This window comes from Rhineura floridana, chromosome 5 (assembly GCF_030035675.1).
Source record: "Rhineura floridana isolate rRhiFlo1 chromosome 5, rRhiFlo1.hap2, whole genome shotgun sequence".
Taxonomy (NCBI): Eukaryota; Metazoa; Chordata; class Lepidosauria; order Squamata; family Rhineuridae; genus Rhineura; species Rhineura floridana.
The window spans coordinates 77,848,655-77,867,108 of NC_084484.1; the positions used below are offsets into that span (position 1 = coordinate 77,848,655).

At 42.1% G+C, this 18,454-nt stretch overlaps 1 protein-coding gene across 3 annotated transcripts in view; it reads right to left on the reverse strand.

Moving 5' to 3' along the window:
- Positions 1-18,454, reverse strand: part of MAP3K15 (mitogen-activated protein kinase kinase kinase 15) — a 138,803-nt gene that overhangs the window by 27,749 nt on the left and 92,600 nt on the right. For all 3 annotated transcript variants that reach the window (XM_061627256.1, XM_061627255.1, XM_061627254.1), the window contains 4 exons: positions 16,149-16,276; positions 15,251-15,381; positions 14,940-15,045; positions 11,891-12,048 (listed from right to left, as the gene is read on the reverse strand). In XM_061627256.1, the coding sequence (XP_061483240.1) occupies positions 11,891-12,048; positions 14,940-15,045; positions 15,251-15,381; positions 16,149-16,276 (523 nt within the window). The remainder of the gene's footprint in view (positions 1-11,890; positions 12,049-14,939; positions 15,046-15,250; positions 15,382-16,148; positions 16,277-18,454) is intronic.

The following is an 18,454-nucleotide window of genomic DNA, read 5'->3' on the forward strand; positions in this document are numbered from 1 at the left end:
AGTACATGAGAATCTAAGAGACAGTGGACTGATTTAGCTGATAAATGATAAATTTAATGATAAAATATGGAATAGCATTACGTGAATGAGCCTTGGGCTTGTCAGCTCCCTCCTCCTTTTCCTCCTCTGACACAGCCATGAGTTGGAGATTGGTAGAAATAATACATTCTGGTTTCAACTCCTTGTCTCAAAAGAACCCTGGCCTTGCAGGTTCTTACTTGCATTTATGTCACATCAAACACAACTGACGTAAAACTTATTCTCACACAGTAGGATTAGGGCTTTAAAAGTTGAGCACCTGCTTTTTCAGGCTAAGCACCAACTTTATTCCCCCTCCACATGCCTCTTGCTGACTTCACTTCTTATTCGTCATCTTATTATTATTAAAAACACTTTCCAGTGTAAAAATACTTAACAATTTTTATGTTGTTTATGCTTGCAACGTTATTGGGAAACAAGATACATAGCAACTTTTATGTCCGATCCAAACTACATCCAAACATCAACACATCACTTTCTACAGGTGGCTCCTGCTTTGCAAATTGCCTGGCTTTTTGTGGGTGTCCAGTCATGTGCCTGGGAGAGAGGACTCAGAGCCAAGTGGGGAGACTTGAGGGGGCCCCAATCAGTGTAGTGACGGGTAGAGGGAGATATGGTGTTGTGAGGAGGACTTGCCAGGTAAGGGGAACGCGGCCCAGGCAGTTAATGACTGTGCCTTGTTCCGGTCCTCCCCACACCCGCAGGTTTGTTGGTTGCCCTATCAGCCAGCTCTCAGGCCTCTGGATACTGCTCCTAAACGCCAGATCAGTGCACAATAAGGTATCCCTCATTCACGATTTAATTGTGGATGAGGCAGCCGATCTGGCATGTAAAACCGAGACCTGGGTGGGTGAACAGGGAGGAGTTAGTCTCTCCCAGCTATGTCCACCAGGGTACCTGGTTCAGCATCAGGATAGACCTGAGGGTCGGGGAGGGGGGGTTGCTGTGGTCTATAGGAGCTCCATCTCCCTCTGCAAGCACCCTGTCCATGTGACTACTGGTCTGGAGTATTTGCACCTTGTGTTGGGTCAGCAGGACAGACTAGGGATTCTGTTGGTGTACCACCCACCCTGCTGCCCAACAGACTCCCTAGCTGAGCTAACAGAGGTGGTCTCGAGTGTACTGTTGAGATCCTCCAGACTGTTGGTTCTGGAGGATGTCAACATCCATGCCAAGTCCACCTTATCTGGAGCGGCTCAGGATGTCATGGTCTCCATGACAACCATGGGACTGTCCCAATATGCCATTGGCCCAACACATGTAGCAGGGCATACTCTAGACTTGGTTTTTGCAACTGGATATGGAGATGGTGATCTGACTGTGGGGGCCTTACATCAGTCCCTCTGTCATGGACAGATCACTGCTTGCTGAAGTTTAGACTTACAGCAGCTTTTCCCTTGGGCAAGTGTGGGGGACCTATTAAGTTGGTCTACCCCCAGAGACTAATGGATCTGGATGGTTTCCAAAGGGCTCTGGGAGTTTTCCGGCTGATAGAGCTGGCACTCCTGTAAAAACCCTGGTTGAACTGTGGAATACAGAAATGACCCGGGCGGTTGACACAATTGCTCCTGAGCGCCCTCTCCTGTGTAGAGCTCATACGGCTCCATGGTATACCCCAGAGCTGAGAGTGATGAAACAATATAGAAAACGGCTTGAGTGCAGATGGAGATGAACTCCTGGTGGATGCAATTACACACTGGCAAGTGCCTATGGTAAGCTGTATTTAGGGGCAGTGAGGGCAGGAAAAAACCAATATTTTGCTGCCACTGTCAAATCATCACTCTGCCGCCCAGCGGAGCTCTTCAGAATTGTCTAGGGACTATTACACGCTGGCCCCAAGGACATGGTAGATCCATCTGAGGCCTGCTGTAATGAATTTGCTAGGCACTTCCAGGATAAAATCTTTAGCATCTGCCAAGACCTAGACTCCAGTGTTATAGTAGGTGAATCAAGTGAGATCCAGAGCACAGCCTTGTCCCGATTTCTTGGATGAGTTTCAGTTGGTACAGCTTGAGGACGTTGACAAGGTGCTTGGACAGGTTCGTGCAACCACTTCTGTGCTGGATCTTTGCCCTTCTTGGCTATTAAAAGCTAGCAGGGATGGAACAGCTGGCTGGGCCAGGGAAGTGATTAATGCCTCTCTGTTAGAGGCGGTGGTCCCTGGCTGCCTGAAAGAGGCGGTAGTGAGACCACTCCTGAACAGACCCTCCCCTGGACCCAGAAAATCGTAATATAGGCAGGTGGCAAATGTTCCATTCCTGGGCAAGGTCCTTGAACGAGTGGTGGCAGGCCAGCTCCAGACACTCTTGGATAAGACCGATTATCTGGATCCATTTCAGTCGGGTTTCAGGCCTGGTTTTGGCATGGAAACAGCCTTGGTCTGTATGATGACCTCTGTTGGGAGAGAGACAGGGGGAGTGTGACATTGTCAATTCTCCTTGATCTCTCAGTGGCTTTCAATACCATCGACCATGGTATCCTTCTGGGACAACTGGCTGAGTTGGGAGTGGGAGGGACTGCATGGCAGTAGTTCTGCTCCTACATGGCAGGTCAGCTCCAGAAGGTGGTGCTTGGGGAACATTGCTCGGCACCCTGGACTCTCCAGTATGGGGTTACGGAGGGGTCAGTTCTGTCCCCCATGCTGTTCAACATCTACATGAAACCGTTGGGTGTGGTCATCTGGAGCTTTGGAGTGCGCTGCCATCAGTATGCTGATGACATGCAGCTCTATTTCTCCTTTTCATCTTCTTCAGGTGAGGCTGTCAATGTGCTGAACTGGTGTCTGACTGCGACAATGGACTGGATGAGGGCTAATAAACTGAGGCTCAATCCAGACAAGACTGAGATGCTGCTAGTGGGTGGTTCTTCTGACCGGATGGTGGATGTTCAACCTGTCCTGGATGGGGTTGCACTCCCGCTGAAGGAGCAAGTTAGTAGCTTAGGGGTTCTCCTAGAACCATCTCTGTCACTTGAGGCTCAGGTAGCCTCGGTGGCACTGAGTGCCTTGTACCAACTTCGGTTGTTGGCCCAGCTGCGCCCTTATCTGGACAGGGATAACCTGGCTTCAGTTGTCCATGCTCTGGTAACCTCCAAGTTAGATTACTGCAATGCACTCTGTAGTGAAAGTGGGGAGCTCTTCCCCGTCTGCTCTCACTGTGCTAGGAGTCAATCCCCAGCCTTGGGCAATTGATCCCAGCAAATCCTGGTTTGCCAAGGTTGTGCACGTCAACACCAACCCTGCAAGGTAGTACTGCCACCACCCTTCAACTGGTTAGCTACTCTGGGGCGAAGGGAACCCCAGAGCCCACTTAAACACCTGAGCCTCTCAGGACCAGAGTCTAGATACACTCCTGGCCCCTTCTGAAGTCTTAGGTAAAAACGTTTCTCTGTTACACGGTAGTTGTAGTCAAATGGCAAGGACTTAATTTAGGAACTGACCCCTTCCTCTGGAATAAACACACGTTGGTTTAAAGTAACTAAAGTTTATTAAAAAGAAAATAAGAAAAGCACAAAAAGGTTACAAAAAGCAAAAAGGTACACACAAATAATTTGTAGCAGCAAATTGAATCCTAAAACCATACACCCAAATGGGTAAAGTATTTAATAGAAAAGATAAAGGAAAGTTTCTTGGCACAAATCAAAATAACAAAGCTGTTTGCCTAGCTATACTTACAAGAGCATAGGATCTCTCAATGGATAGCCTTCTTCCCCTCAGGGAGTTGCAAGTCAAGATGTAAATGGAGCCACAACAGAACATCACCATAGGCAAGGTGGTGCTCCGAAGTGGGACACAAACCCAGAGTTCTGAGCCTCCTCTTACGGAGGAAAATTCCCTCCCAGCCGGAGACAATTAACCAATTAACATTTTCATCAAAGGGATGAAAAAACGATGTCCCCACAGCACCTGGCGCCTCCTCTTGGTTTCCCATAACAAAGCAAGGAGTTTTACAGCCTTGACGGAACCAGGCCCCTTCCACTGATCAGAAGGTGCAAAATTACTGTAAGCGGGTACAGCTGTGTTATAAAAATTACCAAGTCACAGTGATGAAAGAACATCAAAGATTTAACTGCTTGCTAGCAAGCTAACAAGGAAGATGTCAAGGGGAAGAATTCCCCATAAGGCTTTGGGAGTTAGCCATTTTAACAGCAGGCCAGGGTAAGGCTGGCAAGCTGGCATGACGCACTCTACGTGGGGCTGCCTTTGAAGACGGTTCGGAAACTGCAGCTTGTGCAAAATGCAGCGGCCAGATTGGTAACAGGGACCAGACGGTTCGAACATATAAAACCGACTCTGGCCCTCTTGCATTGGCTGCCTGTATGTTTCTGAGCTCGATTCAAAGTGCTGGTTTTAACCTATAAAGCCTTACACGGCTTGGGACCACAATACCTGATGGAACGCCTCTCCTGATACGAACCCACCTGTACACTATGCTCAACATCTAAGGCCCTCCTCCAGGTGCCTACTCGGAGGGAAGCTGGGAGTCTGGCAACAAGCGAGAGGGCCTTCTCAGTGGTGGCCCCTAAATTACAGAATGATGTGTTTGACGAGGTGCGCCTGGTGCCAACATTGTTATCTTTTTGGCGCCAGGTCAAGACTTTCCTCTTCTCTCAGGCATTTTAGCATTGGTTTTTAAATTTGTTTTAAAAGTGTGTTTTTAAATTTGTATATTTATTTTTAATGTTTTTAATTGCTGTAAACTGCTCAGAGAGCTTTGGCTATGGGGCGGTATACAAATGTAATAAATAATAATAATAATAATACACATTAATTTTCCTGTTGTGTTCAAATGCCACAAATGCCCACAAAAACAGATCACAAGGCTCCCTCCCCCTAATCTTTCCGGCGCCAGGTTAAAACTTTTCTCTTCACCCAGGCTTTTTAACATGTTTGTATGCGCTGATATTGTTTTTAATCTTTTAACGTTTTAAACTTTTAATGTGTTTATATTGTTACACGTTTATCGTATTTTTGATGTTTCTTGTTTTGTGAACCCGCCCAGAGAGCTTCGGCCATGGAGCGGTCTATAAGTTTAATGAAATAAATATAAATAAATAAATAAATCTCCCACATACCTCCAATCCTACATGTAGCTGACCCACAAATTTATTTTTGGGACCCTAAATACATTATGGAGCAGAAATAGTAACATAGACCATGTCTTAGAAAAGGCTCCATAATCATATAATGCTAGGATCCTGTTCAAGGGCCTCAAGCATCTATACATGCACATTGCACACATGTATCTGTGAAAATCAATAGCCTTTGTCTTACTGCGATGGTGCAGCACCCTCCACAGGTTTTGGTTATTCATTTGGGAGGCAACGACCTGAGAACATTGAAGGGGAAAGCCCTTATCATTCAGGCTTGCCTGGACTTTGCCATACGTAGAAGGTGGCCTGGAACCGTGATTGTTTGGCCCGATATCCTCCCCAGGAGGATTTGGAGTGCGGGAATTGACCCCAGGAGCCTGAACACGGCTCGTAAGAAGGTAAATAGGGAGGTCCGGCTCACTCTTGCCAATTGGCAGGGTGAGGTACTACATAACCCGGAGGGGAAGTATGGAAGGGCTGATCTTTACTGGCCAGATAGTGTTCATATGTCTGACTTGGGTAACGATCTGTTTCTGACTGATCTGCAGAGTGCCCTGCGTGAAATTATTTGCCACAGGTGGGGGAAGAGGGACTAAGCTGAAGCTTGTCCTCTTCTGTAGTAGATATGTGCAGGAATTTCACAGGGTAGGGTTTGGTGAGCACCTTTAGGCACCCTCTAAGGCAGCCTTTCCCAACCAGTGTGCCTCCAGATGTTGTTGGACCACAACTCCCATCTTTCCTGACCATTGGCAATGCTGGCTGAGGCTGATGGGAGTTGTGGTCCAACAACATCTGGAGGCACACTGGTTGGGAAAGTCTGCTCTAAGGTGATAGGTGGGATCTGAGGCTTGCCTTCTGTGTTGAGGCCTGTTGGCAGGATAAGCCTCACCTTCGGGGCTAACCTGTAACACCCACTTAGAGTTGTGTGGCCTGAGGGGGGGTGGAGCAGGAAGGCCTCCCTAACCACTCTGTGGGGATGGGGCCCAGGGAAAGGGATTGGGTTTGGACCACCCCCTTTTCCACAGCAGGGTGTCCTCACCCGATTGGGTAAGAGTTTGGTCTCGCACTTTTCTCTACAGATCATTTATTATACAATTAAGCACTTAATTGGCTTTATTTAAATAAACGTGGCCCTTGATTTACCCACACTTCATCTTGTCTTGCCTCTTCATTTTCTGGCTATGGGCTGCAATAGTAAAAGATGACTCAGTATTACTGGAACTAGACAGCTAAGTTCAGAAAGTGTTGCCATTATATTACAAAAGTTCTCATTAAAAGGTGTGGTGAGTTTCTACTCTTCTTTAGACCTATGTAATGCTTTGACTTTAGTTTTTACTTTTCTGTTTGGAACCCTCTAGTTTACTGTGACTGGTATGTTAAGTGTATTTTAAAGTGCACTTGCATAAGCCGATTATAATTTTTATTAACTAAATACTTCACAGTGACTTATTAAGACTTTAGCCTTCCCTTCTCTGGCTGCATCAGCCTTAGTTACCACTCCACAACCTCTCAAGCAAATTCTACACAGTATTTTGAAACTTAACTTCTTTTGTGTATTCTACTAAAAAAATTATGTTTACCAAGTTAAAACAACTACGCAAAATAGGCTTTGCAAAGCCAGAACAGGCCCAGAGTGCAAAATGGCCAGCCCCTTCCCAACAGCAGCTAAATGGTTCAATATGTGTCAACTGTCAAGCATTTAGACTAGCAGTGGCAGCTCTATTACACATTTACAATGGCAATTTAGCTATAAATATATGACAAAAGTCTGCTCTTCATGCTGGCAGGAACACCTGAATCACAGCACCATCTACTAATGCATTAACTGTTTCCAAACCACAACTTTCACTTGTTTTTAGACCTCCAACTACCAGGGGTATACTTTCTGTAGCATAAAAAATGCCATAAAGCCCCACCAAGTTAACAGCTTCACACTCTCACCTCCATGGAAAAAGAAAGGGCCACACTGTGGCTTTTGAGAGAGATTGTAATTGACTTACTTTCTCAGTAATAAATAGTAGCTTAGTTACAGCTGCTGTTATTACCAATCTTGTTTAAACATCTATATGAAGCAGCTGGAAGAGATTATCCATCATTTTGGAAAAAGGTGTCATTAATATCTGGTTACACTCACCCAGCACTACATTTCAGTTGCTAAACATCTGGGTGTTGAGGTTTTTCGTGAAGCAATGTCTGGAAATGGTGGTCGGGTTGATGAATCCAGACCAGTCAGACAAGTCACGGTTGTGGGATCTCCTCATATCTTTCAGAAGGTGGGTGATGGGATTATTTCCCCGTCAGAACAAATGTAGAATTGGAGTACCAGTCTTAATGCAGGTTGCTGCTGTATCAGGAGTGCTTTCTATCAGTTCCATAGACTCTGTTCCTTGAACAGAGCAACAGCCAATTTTGTTCCAACTGCACAGACTGCCAGTAAGCTTTCGGACTCAATTCAAGTGGCAGGTCCCTACCTTTAAAACACTTCATGACTTATGCCCCACATGTCTTAGAGCAGTAGTGGGGCTGCATAAGGTCCTCAAGCCTAACATTATGCAGCCCTCCAAATGCTGTGGGCCCACTCCTGCTCTCTTGTCCACCCTTCTGCGAATTGCTTCCTCTTCTGCAACATGTGTCGAACCTGTAGCTTGGGGCCTCCTCCTATTTTTCTGCCCTCTAATTTTTCTTGTAACAAATAATTAAATTACAGAATTTTTAGAAAACCAACATGAAAACAGCAATAGGAAAAAGGTTGTCTGTTAAGCAAATGGTGTGTGTGTGTGTGTGTGTGTGTGTCCGTCCGTCCGTCCGTCCAGGAGGTGTATTTTTATAAGGGTGAGTGGGAAGACTGAGTTATATTTTACCCTAGCTGGGGGAAATGCAGATCCATGGTTCACCACTGCCTTTACTGTAAAGCTGCAGAGAAAAGAACATGCTCCGCTAAGTGGTGGAAACAGAAAGCACAGAGAAAATTTTCATGTTGGATAGAGTTGCACTTTTTGTTGTAAATGTTGACAACAGACTAAGGATGCCTGGGCCATGTGTGCCTTCTCATTGGCTAGTTTACCTGCTACCATGCAGGTAACGGTGCTGCTGGATGCTGGTTTTGCCTAAAACAAAGTGACCTGTGGAGAGTAGGGATCACAGATCTGGTCAGGGACAGGAGAATTGGCTTTCTTGGTGAAGAGGAGATTGAAGAGCTTAACTGGGAAACTTCTAAACATCACTGGCTGAATCACCACCTAGGAAGGGAAGCTTAGGTGAAAACGGGGGGCGGGGATGGAGATATATATGGAGTGGAAGGGAACGCAGGAAGAGAGATGGGTAGCCCAGGCAGAGACCATTCCACAGAGTTGGGCCAATTGATCTAAAGGTCCTGCTACTATCTGCCACAGAAAATATGCTGTCACCAAATGACTTCTCCTATGCGTAAACAGTCCTTTGTTAAAAAAGGAGACTACCTCTCTTTGTACTGTCCCCTGTACCAGCCTCCGTCATCTAAACCAGCCCTGCTTTATGTGCCACCTGTGGCAGATAGTAGCAGGGCCTTTCGATCAGTTGGCCCAACTCTGTGGAATGATGTACAGCTATCTTTTCTTGGGGAGCTTTTAGAAGAGCTACAAAACACACATTTCCCCTCTAGCTTATGGCTTGGCTGGTTATGGAGAGTTGTAACTCAGGGCATCCTTTGCATGTAAGAGGTCTCAGGTTTGTTATTCCACTTCTGGCTCAAAGCAGGACAGCAGTGATTCTGTGCTGCTAAATAGTCTACATCTCGTGAGGGGAAGGAGACTATGTTTGCCATCAGGGAATGATTGTTTCCATCTGCCTTGCCCTAGGAGCCTTCATAATGGAGCTGCTTCCAGAACAACTGTGAGGGGAGAAATACTGTGTTTGCCATCAGGAGATGGCTGTTTGTACCTGCCTTGCCCCACCCTCCAGTCCTAGGAGCCTTCATAACAGAGCTGCTTCCAGAAGCCTTTCTTGCCTTTTGGGTTGAGGCAGAAGGCGTGGGGGGATAGAAGAGATTGTTATATCAGCTTTGGGAGTTGCTTTTGGATATTTTGGCTTGAGCTTTATTGTTGAGTTTTATGCTCATTTTATTTATTTTATAGGGTGTATTTTATCACCGTATTTATTTAATCTGTACGCAGAACATATCATACAGAAAGCGGGACTGGACCAAGAGGAAGGAGGTGTGAAAATTGGAGGGAGAAATATCAATAATTTAAGATATGCAGACGATACCATACTACTAGCAGAAACCAGTAACAATTTGAAACAAATGCTGATGAAAGTTAAAGAAGAAAGCACAAAAGCAGGACTACAGCTGAACGTCAAAAAGACTAAAGTAATGACAACAGAAGATTTATGTAAGTTTAAAGTTGACAATGAGGACATTGAACTTGTCAAAGAATATCAATACCTTGGCACAGTCATTAACCAAAATGGAGACTATAGTCAAGAAATCAGAAGAAGGCTAGGACTGGGGAGGGCAGCTATGAGAGAACTGGAAAAGGTTCTCAAATGCAAAGATGTATCACTGAACACTAAAGTCGGGATCATTCAGACCATGATATTCCCGATCTCTATGTATGGATGTGAAAGTTGGACAGTGAAAACAGCAGATAAGAAAAAAAAATCAGCTCATTTGAAATGTGGTGTTGGAGGAGAGCTTTGCACATACCATGGACTGTGAAAAAGACAAATAATTGGGTGTTAGAACAAATCAGAACTATCACTGGAAGCTAGAATGATGAAGCTGAGGTTATCATACTTTGGACACATCATGAAAAGACATGATTCCCTAGAAAAGACAATCATGCTGGGAAAAACAGCAGGGAGTAGAAAAAGAGGAAGGCCAAACAAGAGATGGATTGATTCCATAAAGGAAGCCACAGACCTGAACTTACAAGATCTGAACAGGGTGGTTCATAAGAACATAAGAAGAGCCTGCTGGATCAGGCCAGTGGCCCATCTAGTCCAGCATCCTGTTCTCACAGTGGCCAACCAGGTGCCTGGGGGAAGCCCGCAAGCAGGACCCGAGTGCAAGAACACTCTCCCCTCCTGAGGCTTCCGGCAACTGGTTTTCAGAAGCATGCTGCCTCTGACTAGGGTGGCAGAGCACAGCCATCATGGCTAGTAGCCATTGATAGCCCTGTCCTCCATGAATTTGTCTAATCTTCTTTTAAAGCCGTCCAAGCTGGTGGCCATTACTGCATCTTGTGGGAGCAAATTCCATAGTTTAACTATGCGCTGAGTCAAGAAGTACTTCCTTTTGTCTGTCCTGAATCTTCCAACATTCAGCTTCTTTGAATGTCCACGAGTTCTAGTATTATGAGAGAGGGAGAAGAACTTTTCTCTATCCACTTTCTCAAGGCCATGCATAATTTTATACACTTCTATCATGTCTCCTCTGACCCGCCTTTTCTCTAAACTAAAAAGCCCCAAATGCTGCAACCTTTCCTCGTAAGGGAGTTGCTCCATCCCCTTGATCATTCTGGTTGCCCTCTTCTGAACCTTTTCCAACTCTATAATATCCTTTTTGAGATGAGGTGACCAGAACTGTACACAGTATTCCAAATGCGGCCGCACCATAGATTTATACAATGGCATTATGATATCGGCTGTTTTATTTTCAATACCTTTCCTAATTATCGCTAGCATGGAATTTGCCTTTTTCACAGCTGCCGCACACTGGGTCGACATTTTCATCGTGCTGTCCACTACAACCCCGAGGTCTCTCTCCTGGTCGGTCACCGCCAGTTCAGACCCCATGAGCGTATATGTGAAATTAAGATTTTTTGCTCCAATATGCATAATTTTACACTTGTTTATATTGAATGGCATTTGCCATTTTTCCGCCCATTCACTCAGTTTGGAGAGGTCTTTTTGGAGCTCTTCGCAATCCCTTTTTGTTTTAACAACCCTGAACAATTTAGTGTCATCAGCAAACTTGGCCACTTCACTGCTCACTCCTAATTCTAGGTCATTAATGAACAAGTTGAAAAGTACAGGTCCCAATACCGATCCTTGAGGGACTCCACTTTCTACAGCCCTCCATTGGGAGAACTGTCCGTTTATTCCTACTCTCTGCTTTCTGCTTCTTAACCAATTTCTTATCCACAAGAGGACCTCTCCTCTTATTCCATGACTGCTAAGCTTCCTCAGAAGCCTTTGGTGAGGTACCTTGTCAAACGCTTTTTGAAAGTCTAAGTACACTATGTCCACTGGATCACCTCTATCTATATGCTTGTTGACACTCTCAAAGAATTCTAAGAGGTTACTGAGACAGGACTTTCCCTTGCAGAAGCCATGCTGGCTCTGCCTCAGCAAGGCTTGTTCTTCTATGTGCTTAGTTAATCTAGCTTTAATAATACTTTCTACCAGTTTTCCAGGAACAGAAGTTAAGCTAACTGGCCTGTAATTTCCGGGATCCCCTCTGGATCCCTTTTTGAAGATTGGTGTTACATTTGCTATTGGAGGTCACTGATTCATAGGGTCGCCATAAGTCGTAGTCGACTTGAAGGCACATAACAACATGCTCATTTACATTTTGATGTATATTATATATATTTTTAGTGTTGTAGTGATTGTTCTTTTTATTATGTATTATGCTACAGTATTTGAACTGTTTGTTTATGTAAATCACTTTGAGCGCAGACTATTTGTGAAAAATGCTGTATATAAATGAATTGACTATTGGAAGTATGCTAGCATCATGGCAATAAAGTGTTGTTTTTGGAGTACACACAATACTTACTTTGAACATAGCTGCTTGTGGTTCACCGAGTTCATGAAAGGGAGGTTTCCCTGTTGCCATTTCAATGATGGTGCAACCCAATGACCAGATATCAGCTGGTGCACCATATCCTCGAGGTCCCTTATCAATAATCTCTGGAGCCATGTACTGCAAAGTGCCTAGAGTTAAGAAAAGGATAAGTAGAAGTTTGTTTTTTAATCACTGAACAGATCACGCTCTTCATTAGGTGGCATGTCCAATACAGACGGACCTAACTGATGGATTAGGTGCCAGTGCCAGCAACTCTCCCCAGTACACTGCATTTCCTCACAATTTTTTGACATGGCTGCCTTGGTTTATGTACTGCATTACAAATGGAAGAAAATTCATTTAGTCCATAGTAGACTGGATACAACAATAATTTGTTGAGTGGTTCACAGGATTATGTGGTACTGAATTTACCAGTATGACTAATAAATAATTTGTCTAATTGTTGGACTTAATTATAGGTAAGCTTTTAACAACACAATCATATACATCTACTCAGAAGTCTCTTTGTGTTCGATTGGGCTTACTCACAGGGAAGCGGGTATAGATAGCAGCCTTAGAATATTTATTATATGTATACCCTGATATAATATGGTGCTCCCAAAGATCTTCCAAACAGGTTCCTGACCAGGTGCACTCCTGCTTAGCTTTAGTAACGCCACAGCATTTTTTATTCTCAGAAAAAAAGAAAGGAGGTCTCTTAAATACAAGGGGGAAAGTGGGTTTATAATGGAAAGCATGAGAAACGTTACTGGGATGGACAATTGTAGACAAAGAAATTACATTTTGGAAAATTACTGATTATTACAGAAGAAATTAATAACATCATTTACAGCTCTCTTCTTTGTTAGGCTACGAAGTAGCAGATTTTTTGGGATCAGTAGGAATACTCCCTGCCTCTGGAAAAACATGTTTGATTCAATTTCCCCATGTGAACATTAAAGTACAGGTAATATACATATTGATTTGTGGACAAAGTTGCTCTCTTCAAGGGCTTTCTTCACAGTGTTAATCCTAACATTACTAATTATTTTAGCATAAGAAACAGACCAAGAAAACATTAATCTGAAATCTATAACCAGATAGATGAACACATATTAGTGAACTTTCCAAGCACAAAACAAGCTGCCTTTATGAAGATTCCATCCATATCTGTACTCACTATACAAACAGCATCCACTTCCTGAAAGACTTGAATATAGAGTAATCCAAATTAATTTAACAAGTGATTTAGCCACCCTGAGCTCGTACTGGCAGGAAGGATGGGATATGAATCAAATAAATAAATAAATAAATAAAAGTTATGTATAATTACATAATTCAAATAAAGCAAAAGCACCTGGCATTACCATCTTATCTAGCTCAAATAAACTGTGCAGCTTTGAAACAATTGCATATTTGGGGATGGGTGAATGTTTACTCACTTTTCTAATGAGTGGTAAAGATGAATGAAGATGACTAGCAGGGCTTTTTCTTGTGACAATACTCACTGCTACAGTGTACCAGCACCTTTTTTGCTGCCCATGGCTGTCATTTTATGCTGGCACCCATGACACTTTTATCAAGATACGAATACCAGAACCTCATTTTTTTTTTACCAAAAAAGCACTGATTACTGGTAATAATGACAGAAACGATGAGAAGATATCAGGGGTGGGGACCCTTCTTCAGAGGGTCACACTCCCATCTGAGGAACCTTCTGGGACCACATGCCAGTGGTGGGTGGAGCAAAGAAAGTACATTTTAACTTTTTACAGTAGACTAGTTTCTACAAAGAGTCCATTGAGGCAACCTAGAGGCATAATCAGAGTTCAAGGACACATTCCAGCCAGGTAAAAACATTCAAGGAGAGTATGAAGTAGGGTTGGTGATGTGTGTGACCTGGGGAAAGGGGTGTGGCTGAGGAGGGGTGTGGCCTAAGAGAGTCCTGATGGCCTGATAGGGAGACCTGGAGGGTCACTTTTGGCCCCGGACCTAAAGTTCCCCACCCCTGGTATATAAGATAAACTGCCTTACTAAAGAAGTAAAGGGGAAGAACAAATTGACAATACATTTTAGTATTGTGTATATATTTTTTCTTTACTGAAAGATGAAAACAGTTCTATTGCAAAACGAAGTAAGAAAAGTGTTCTTGTTTTGTAGTGAATAAATGTTGCAATCCTAAATTTATTTACTAGAAAATAAGACCCAATAAAACCAGTACAACACACTTCTGAGTAAATATGGCTAGGATGAAACTGAGAGGCCCTCCAGACTGGAGTTTTTTTGCAGATGTATTCTGCAAGATGTCGTTGACACAATAATAGCACGTTACTGGTGGATTATACTAGACTGTCCACACATCTTTCCATTTTATTAGTTATTTTGCGAAGCTTTGTCATTTATACCATGTATCGCTGTCTGGAGTGGCACTCTTGTGGATAATGCAACAAAAGCAGGACATTACAGAACATTTGTTATATGAAAAGTTATAGGATTTTAGCAGCAAACTACGGAACATGCAACTATTGCAAATGAAGCAGATAACCACTCCAAAACACTTTCAGGTGCAAACAGTATTGAAAGCATAATTGTATATAACCACCCCAATAACATGATGAGCCAAAATAATTATGAATGCTCTATAAAAAGGATGTCTGGAGAAGCCCTGATTATTTAAAGCAAGAGATGCAACAAGACCAGCAAATGTGATGCGACTTTATAAAAACCAAAAAGGCTTCAAACCTGCAGAAAGACCAAAGCAAGCTGACCTTCACACCCATTTGGAGACCCAAAAATCAATCTGTCTCTGCAATTTCGTTTGCAGCACTGGCAGACTGCATGAATAATATGAACATCTAAGCAAGTATTACATGCAGTAAATCAATCAATAGTTACTGTGGCCTATGCACTTTGTACTTTTTTTTATAAGCCACTTAAGATTTTATAATAGTTAACTACTGTATTTTCTGTTACTATACAAGAAAATCTTATTCACAGTGAAACCGCAGCAGATTTTTAAAAAGTCTATTTCTATTCTTACCTGTAAATGTCTCTGTACATGGATTAACTCCTGCAAGGCGCTTGGAAGTCCCAAAATCAGAAATTTTTACTACTCCACTATATGTGTTCACTAAAACATTGTCTCCCTTAAATAAAAATACAGAGTAAGAAGCAGGTATACAAATTACCAAGATTCCTCTGAATTGCATGTCTTTATATTTGTTAGAAATTCTTAGCAGGGATTTTATTAACCCTCCCTAAAGGAGCAACTTGCATTGGTGGAGCATTAAAACAAACACTTTTAAAACAAATATACATTTTAAAACTATAAGGAAGTATACACATGCTCACTTTTATGTCTCGGTGAACAATCTGGTTCTCATGGAGATACTTCAGGCCTTCTAAGATCTGCTTGGTGTAAAACTTAATTGTGGGTTCTTTCATTGGTCCCCATTTTGATCTTAGGAGTGCAGAAAGACTTCCTGGGTTCAGGCAGAAAAAAAAAGAATGAAAAATTATTCTGTTCAGGGCATCTAGGCCTGTAATAATTGAATCCTCAGTAATGTATATAAAATCCCTTGCACTTACCTGGGATTGAAAAAGCACACTTACTGTATTGAACAGTGTGGGACTTGCTTCAGAATTGAGTTACACACTTCACTAACTCTGAAGTAAATCCCATGGTGCAACAAACCACAATCCCTGGCTTAGTGGAACTAAGGATCATATGTTTCACTCCAAGCAAACCACAACATGAATCCAAAGTTTGTTCTTGGCTTCTCAATTATGGTTTATTTAAGCAAAAAACAAACCAAAACCCTTGGTTCAGGCGTAATGCTAAGCCAATGATTATGATTTGTTGCTCCCACTTGTGCTGGGGTAAGAGTGAATCAGGAGTGATATCTGTATTCATAGTAAATCATTAATTATGATTTACCATCATATGTGAAGTGTGTTTGGTCTTTTTTTCTGTTGCACCAAGTTAAGGCAAAGTTTGGTTTAGTGTGCTGTCAGAACCCAGGCTTATGGTTAAGCTCTCTCCAGGCCAGCCAAGGGCTGTTCTTGGTTACATCTCGTGATTATTCTGGAGACAGCTTAACCATAAGCACAGGTTCTGGTGACACATTAAGCCAAACCTTGGTTAGCTCAGTGTGGCACAGCAGCAAAAAGGACCAGGGAGGAACAGCTTTGGCTTAGCATGATGTGAAAACCAGAATGTAATACAGAATGAAATTAGTATGATACAAACCTCCCGGCACCTGTTCCATGAAGATTTTAATATATCCATCTTCAGAAACAGAACCAAGATACTGGACAATGTTTCGGTGCTTTAGATATTTGTGGAGGACTATTTCTTCATGTAGTGGCTGAGAATACCTGTCAATGAAGATATAAAATGAAAAATATCTGAAACTTATAAAAATCAGAAGAAAGCCCACTAGTGTAAAAATTCCAAGTCACCCACATAAAGACTGCACTCGTGAATGGGTAATTCCATGGAAATGATGGAATAATAACATAAGAGGATAATCAGGCAAAGCCCTTGCGTGATCCACTCCACCTCAGCAAGCAACAGGATCCATGCAGTGAAAATACATAGCAAGAGGTGGGATATAGAAAGCTGTAGTAGCATAAGGCAGTAGTAACAACAGTGAGTTGGGATAGCTACTGTTGCATATTAGCTTCCATGCCCAGGAATGAGAACACTACACACATTAGATGGATTGAGCCAAAAGCCACATCTTCATTATAGGCGTTGCAAAACACTTAATGTAATTTAAGTAGTAAGCCAGTTTTCTGTCCTTAATCAGTATGGATGCACCAGCTACCAAGGTAACAACATTTCCTCTACCCACCTTGGTCTCGCAACCCCATCACTGTTCAAGTGCTGGAGCAATAGTGACCCTTCTATTTACCCTTCAGTGAACACACACCTGGGATCACCAATGTGGTACCTGCAGCATACTCAGACACTTTTCTTGTACCTCCTGTTTTTTTAAGGGTCTTTTTGAATTGAGTTGATTTTTTTTAATGTTTGGGAAGCAAGCCACTCATTCTACCTGGAATGCTCCTGGGCCCTATGTGGCCTAGAGGCATTCTTTTTTTTTTTTACAATAATTTTTATTCAAATTTTCATAAAACATACAAAACAAAATCATAAAACATTCAAAGACAAAAAACGAAACAAAACAAAAATGATTAAACAAAAAAATAAAATGTTGACTTCCCATTTGTCGCAGATCAAATCAGTTATAGGTCTACAATATATAACAATCCTGTCTCTTAAATTATATTATAAAATCACTTTCCTCCAGTAGTTATCTTAATTAATCATCAAATCTCATAAACATTACTTTATTCTTTCCACAAAAAGTCAAAGAGAGGTTTCAATTCTTTAAGAAATATATCTATCAATTTTTCTCCAAATAAACATGTCGATTAATCCATCTCGTTAATAATAATAATAATCTTATTGTCATAACCATAGTCCAAATAAACATATTGATTAATCCATCTCATCAAAATCTGTTAGGTCCAATAATTTCAATAGCCATTATTCCATTATCCCTATTAATTCCATCTTCCATCTTCAATAGTCCTGTTAAGTCCAGTAATTTCAGTGTCCAATCTTCCATTATCAGTATTCCATAATAATCTTGCTGTCATAACCATAGTCATATAATAAGAGTCTGATGGGAATTTCCTCTATCCCAAATATTTTCTTGCCATCAATTCTGAATAAGTTGCTGAAATATTGTTGTAAAGTCATATCTCTGTTCTTCTTTTTTACAAAATGCACTGGCTCATCTCTTGAGAGTTTTTCCATTGTCACATGGCTGCAGTTAATTCCATAGATTTTCTCTATATCAAGCTCCATCACGTCATTCTAGTCCAGAAGATTATCCAAGCCATTGATAACTTTATCTCTAATATCTTCATTAATTTCTTCAGAGATAACGTTAAATTCCAAACAGTAGATTTTATTTCTAATATCCATAAACTCCAGATCTTTTTCCAATTCCACATTTGTTCCAATCTCCAGGGCTTGTATCTTCCCTTTATTTTTTCTTTTCTCATCTCTGATCTCATTCTCCTCTCACAGGATCCCCTATTTCTTTAAGCTCCTGCGTCATTTTGCTCAGTTCAATTTTCAGCTCCTTACTGCCCTGTCGCAGGGTTTGTTTCGCTATCTCAATCTCATCCATTATTTTCTGAAACATAATTACTTCCAGATTCTCAGCCACTTTCTTGATTGCCATTTTTAAAACCACGAAAACAAAACAAAACAAAAATAAAGAAGAACCACTTCTTATTTCAGCAACAATTGGGTTAATATTCCAGGCTTGATGACATCACAGTATAAACAGAGGAGCCTGCCTTATCTCTCTATGTTCAAGAATACAAAACAAATTTAGTTCCCAGCATCAAAACAGTTAGTGGCGTCGTGAAGAAGCAGATTCGTCAAAATAAAATAGACCAAAAAGAGAATAGTCCCAGACAATATAATGTTCCTCGGAATAGAAATCCCTCTTCTGTTTATATCTTTAGAATGCA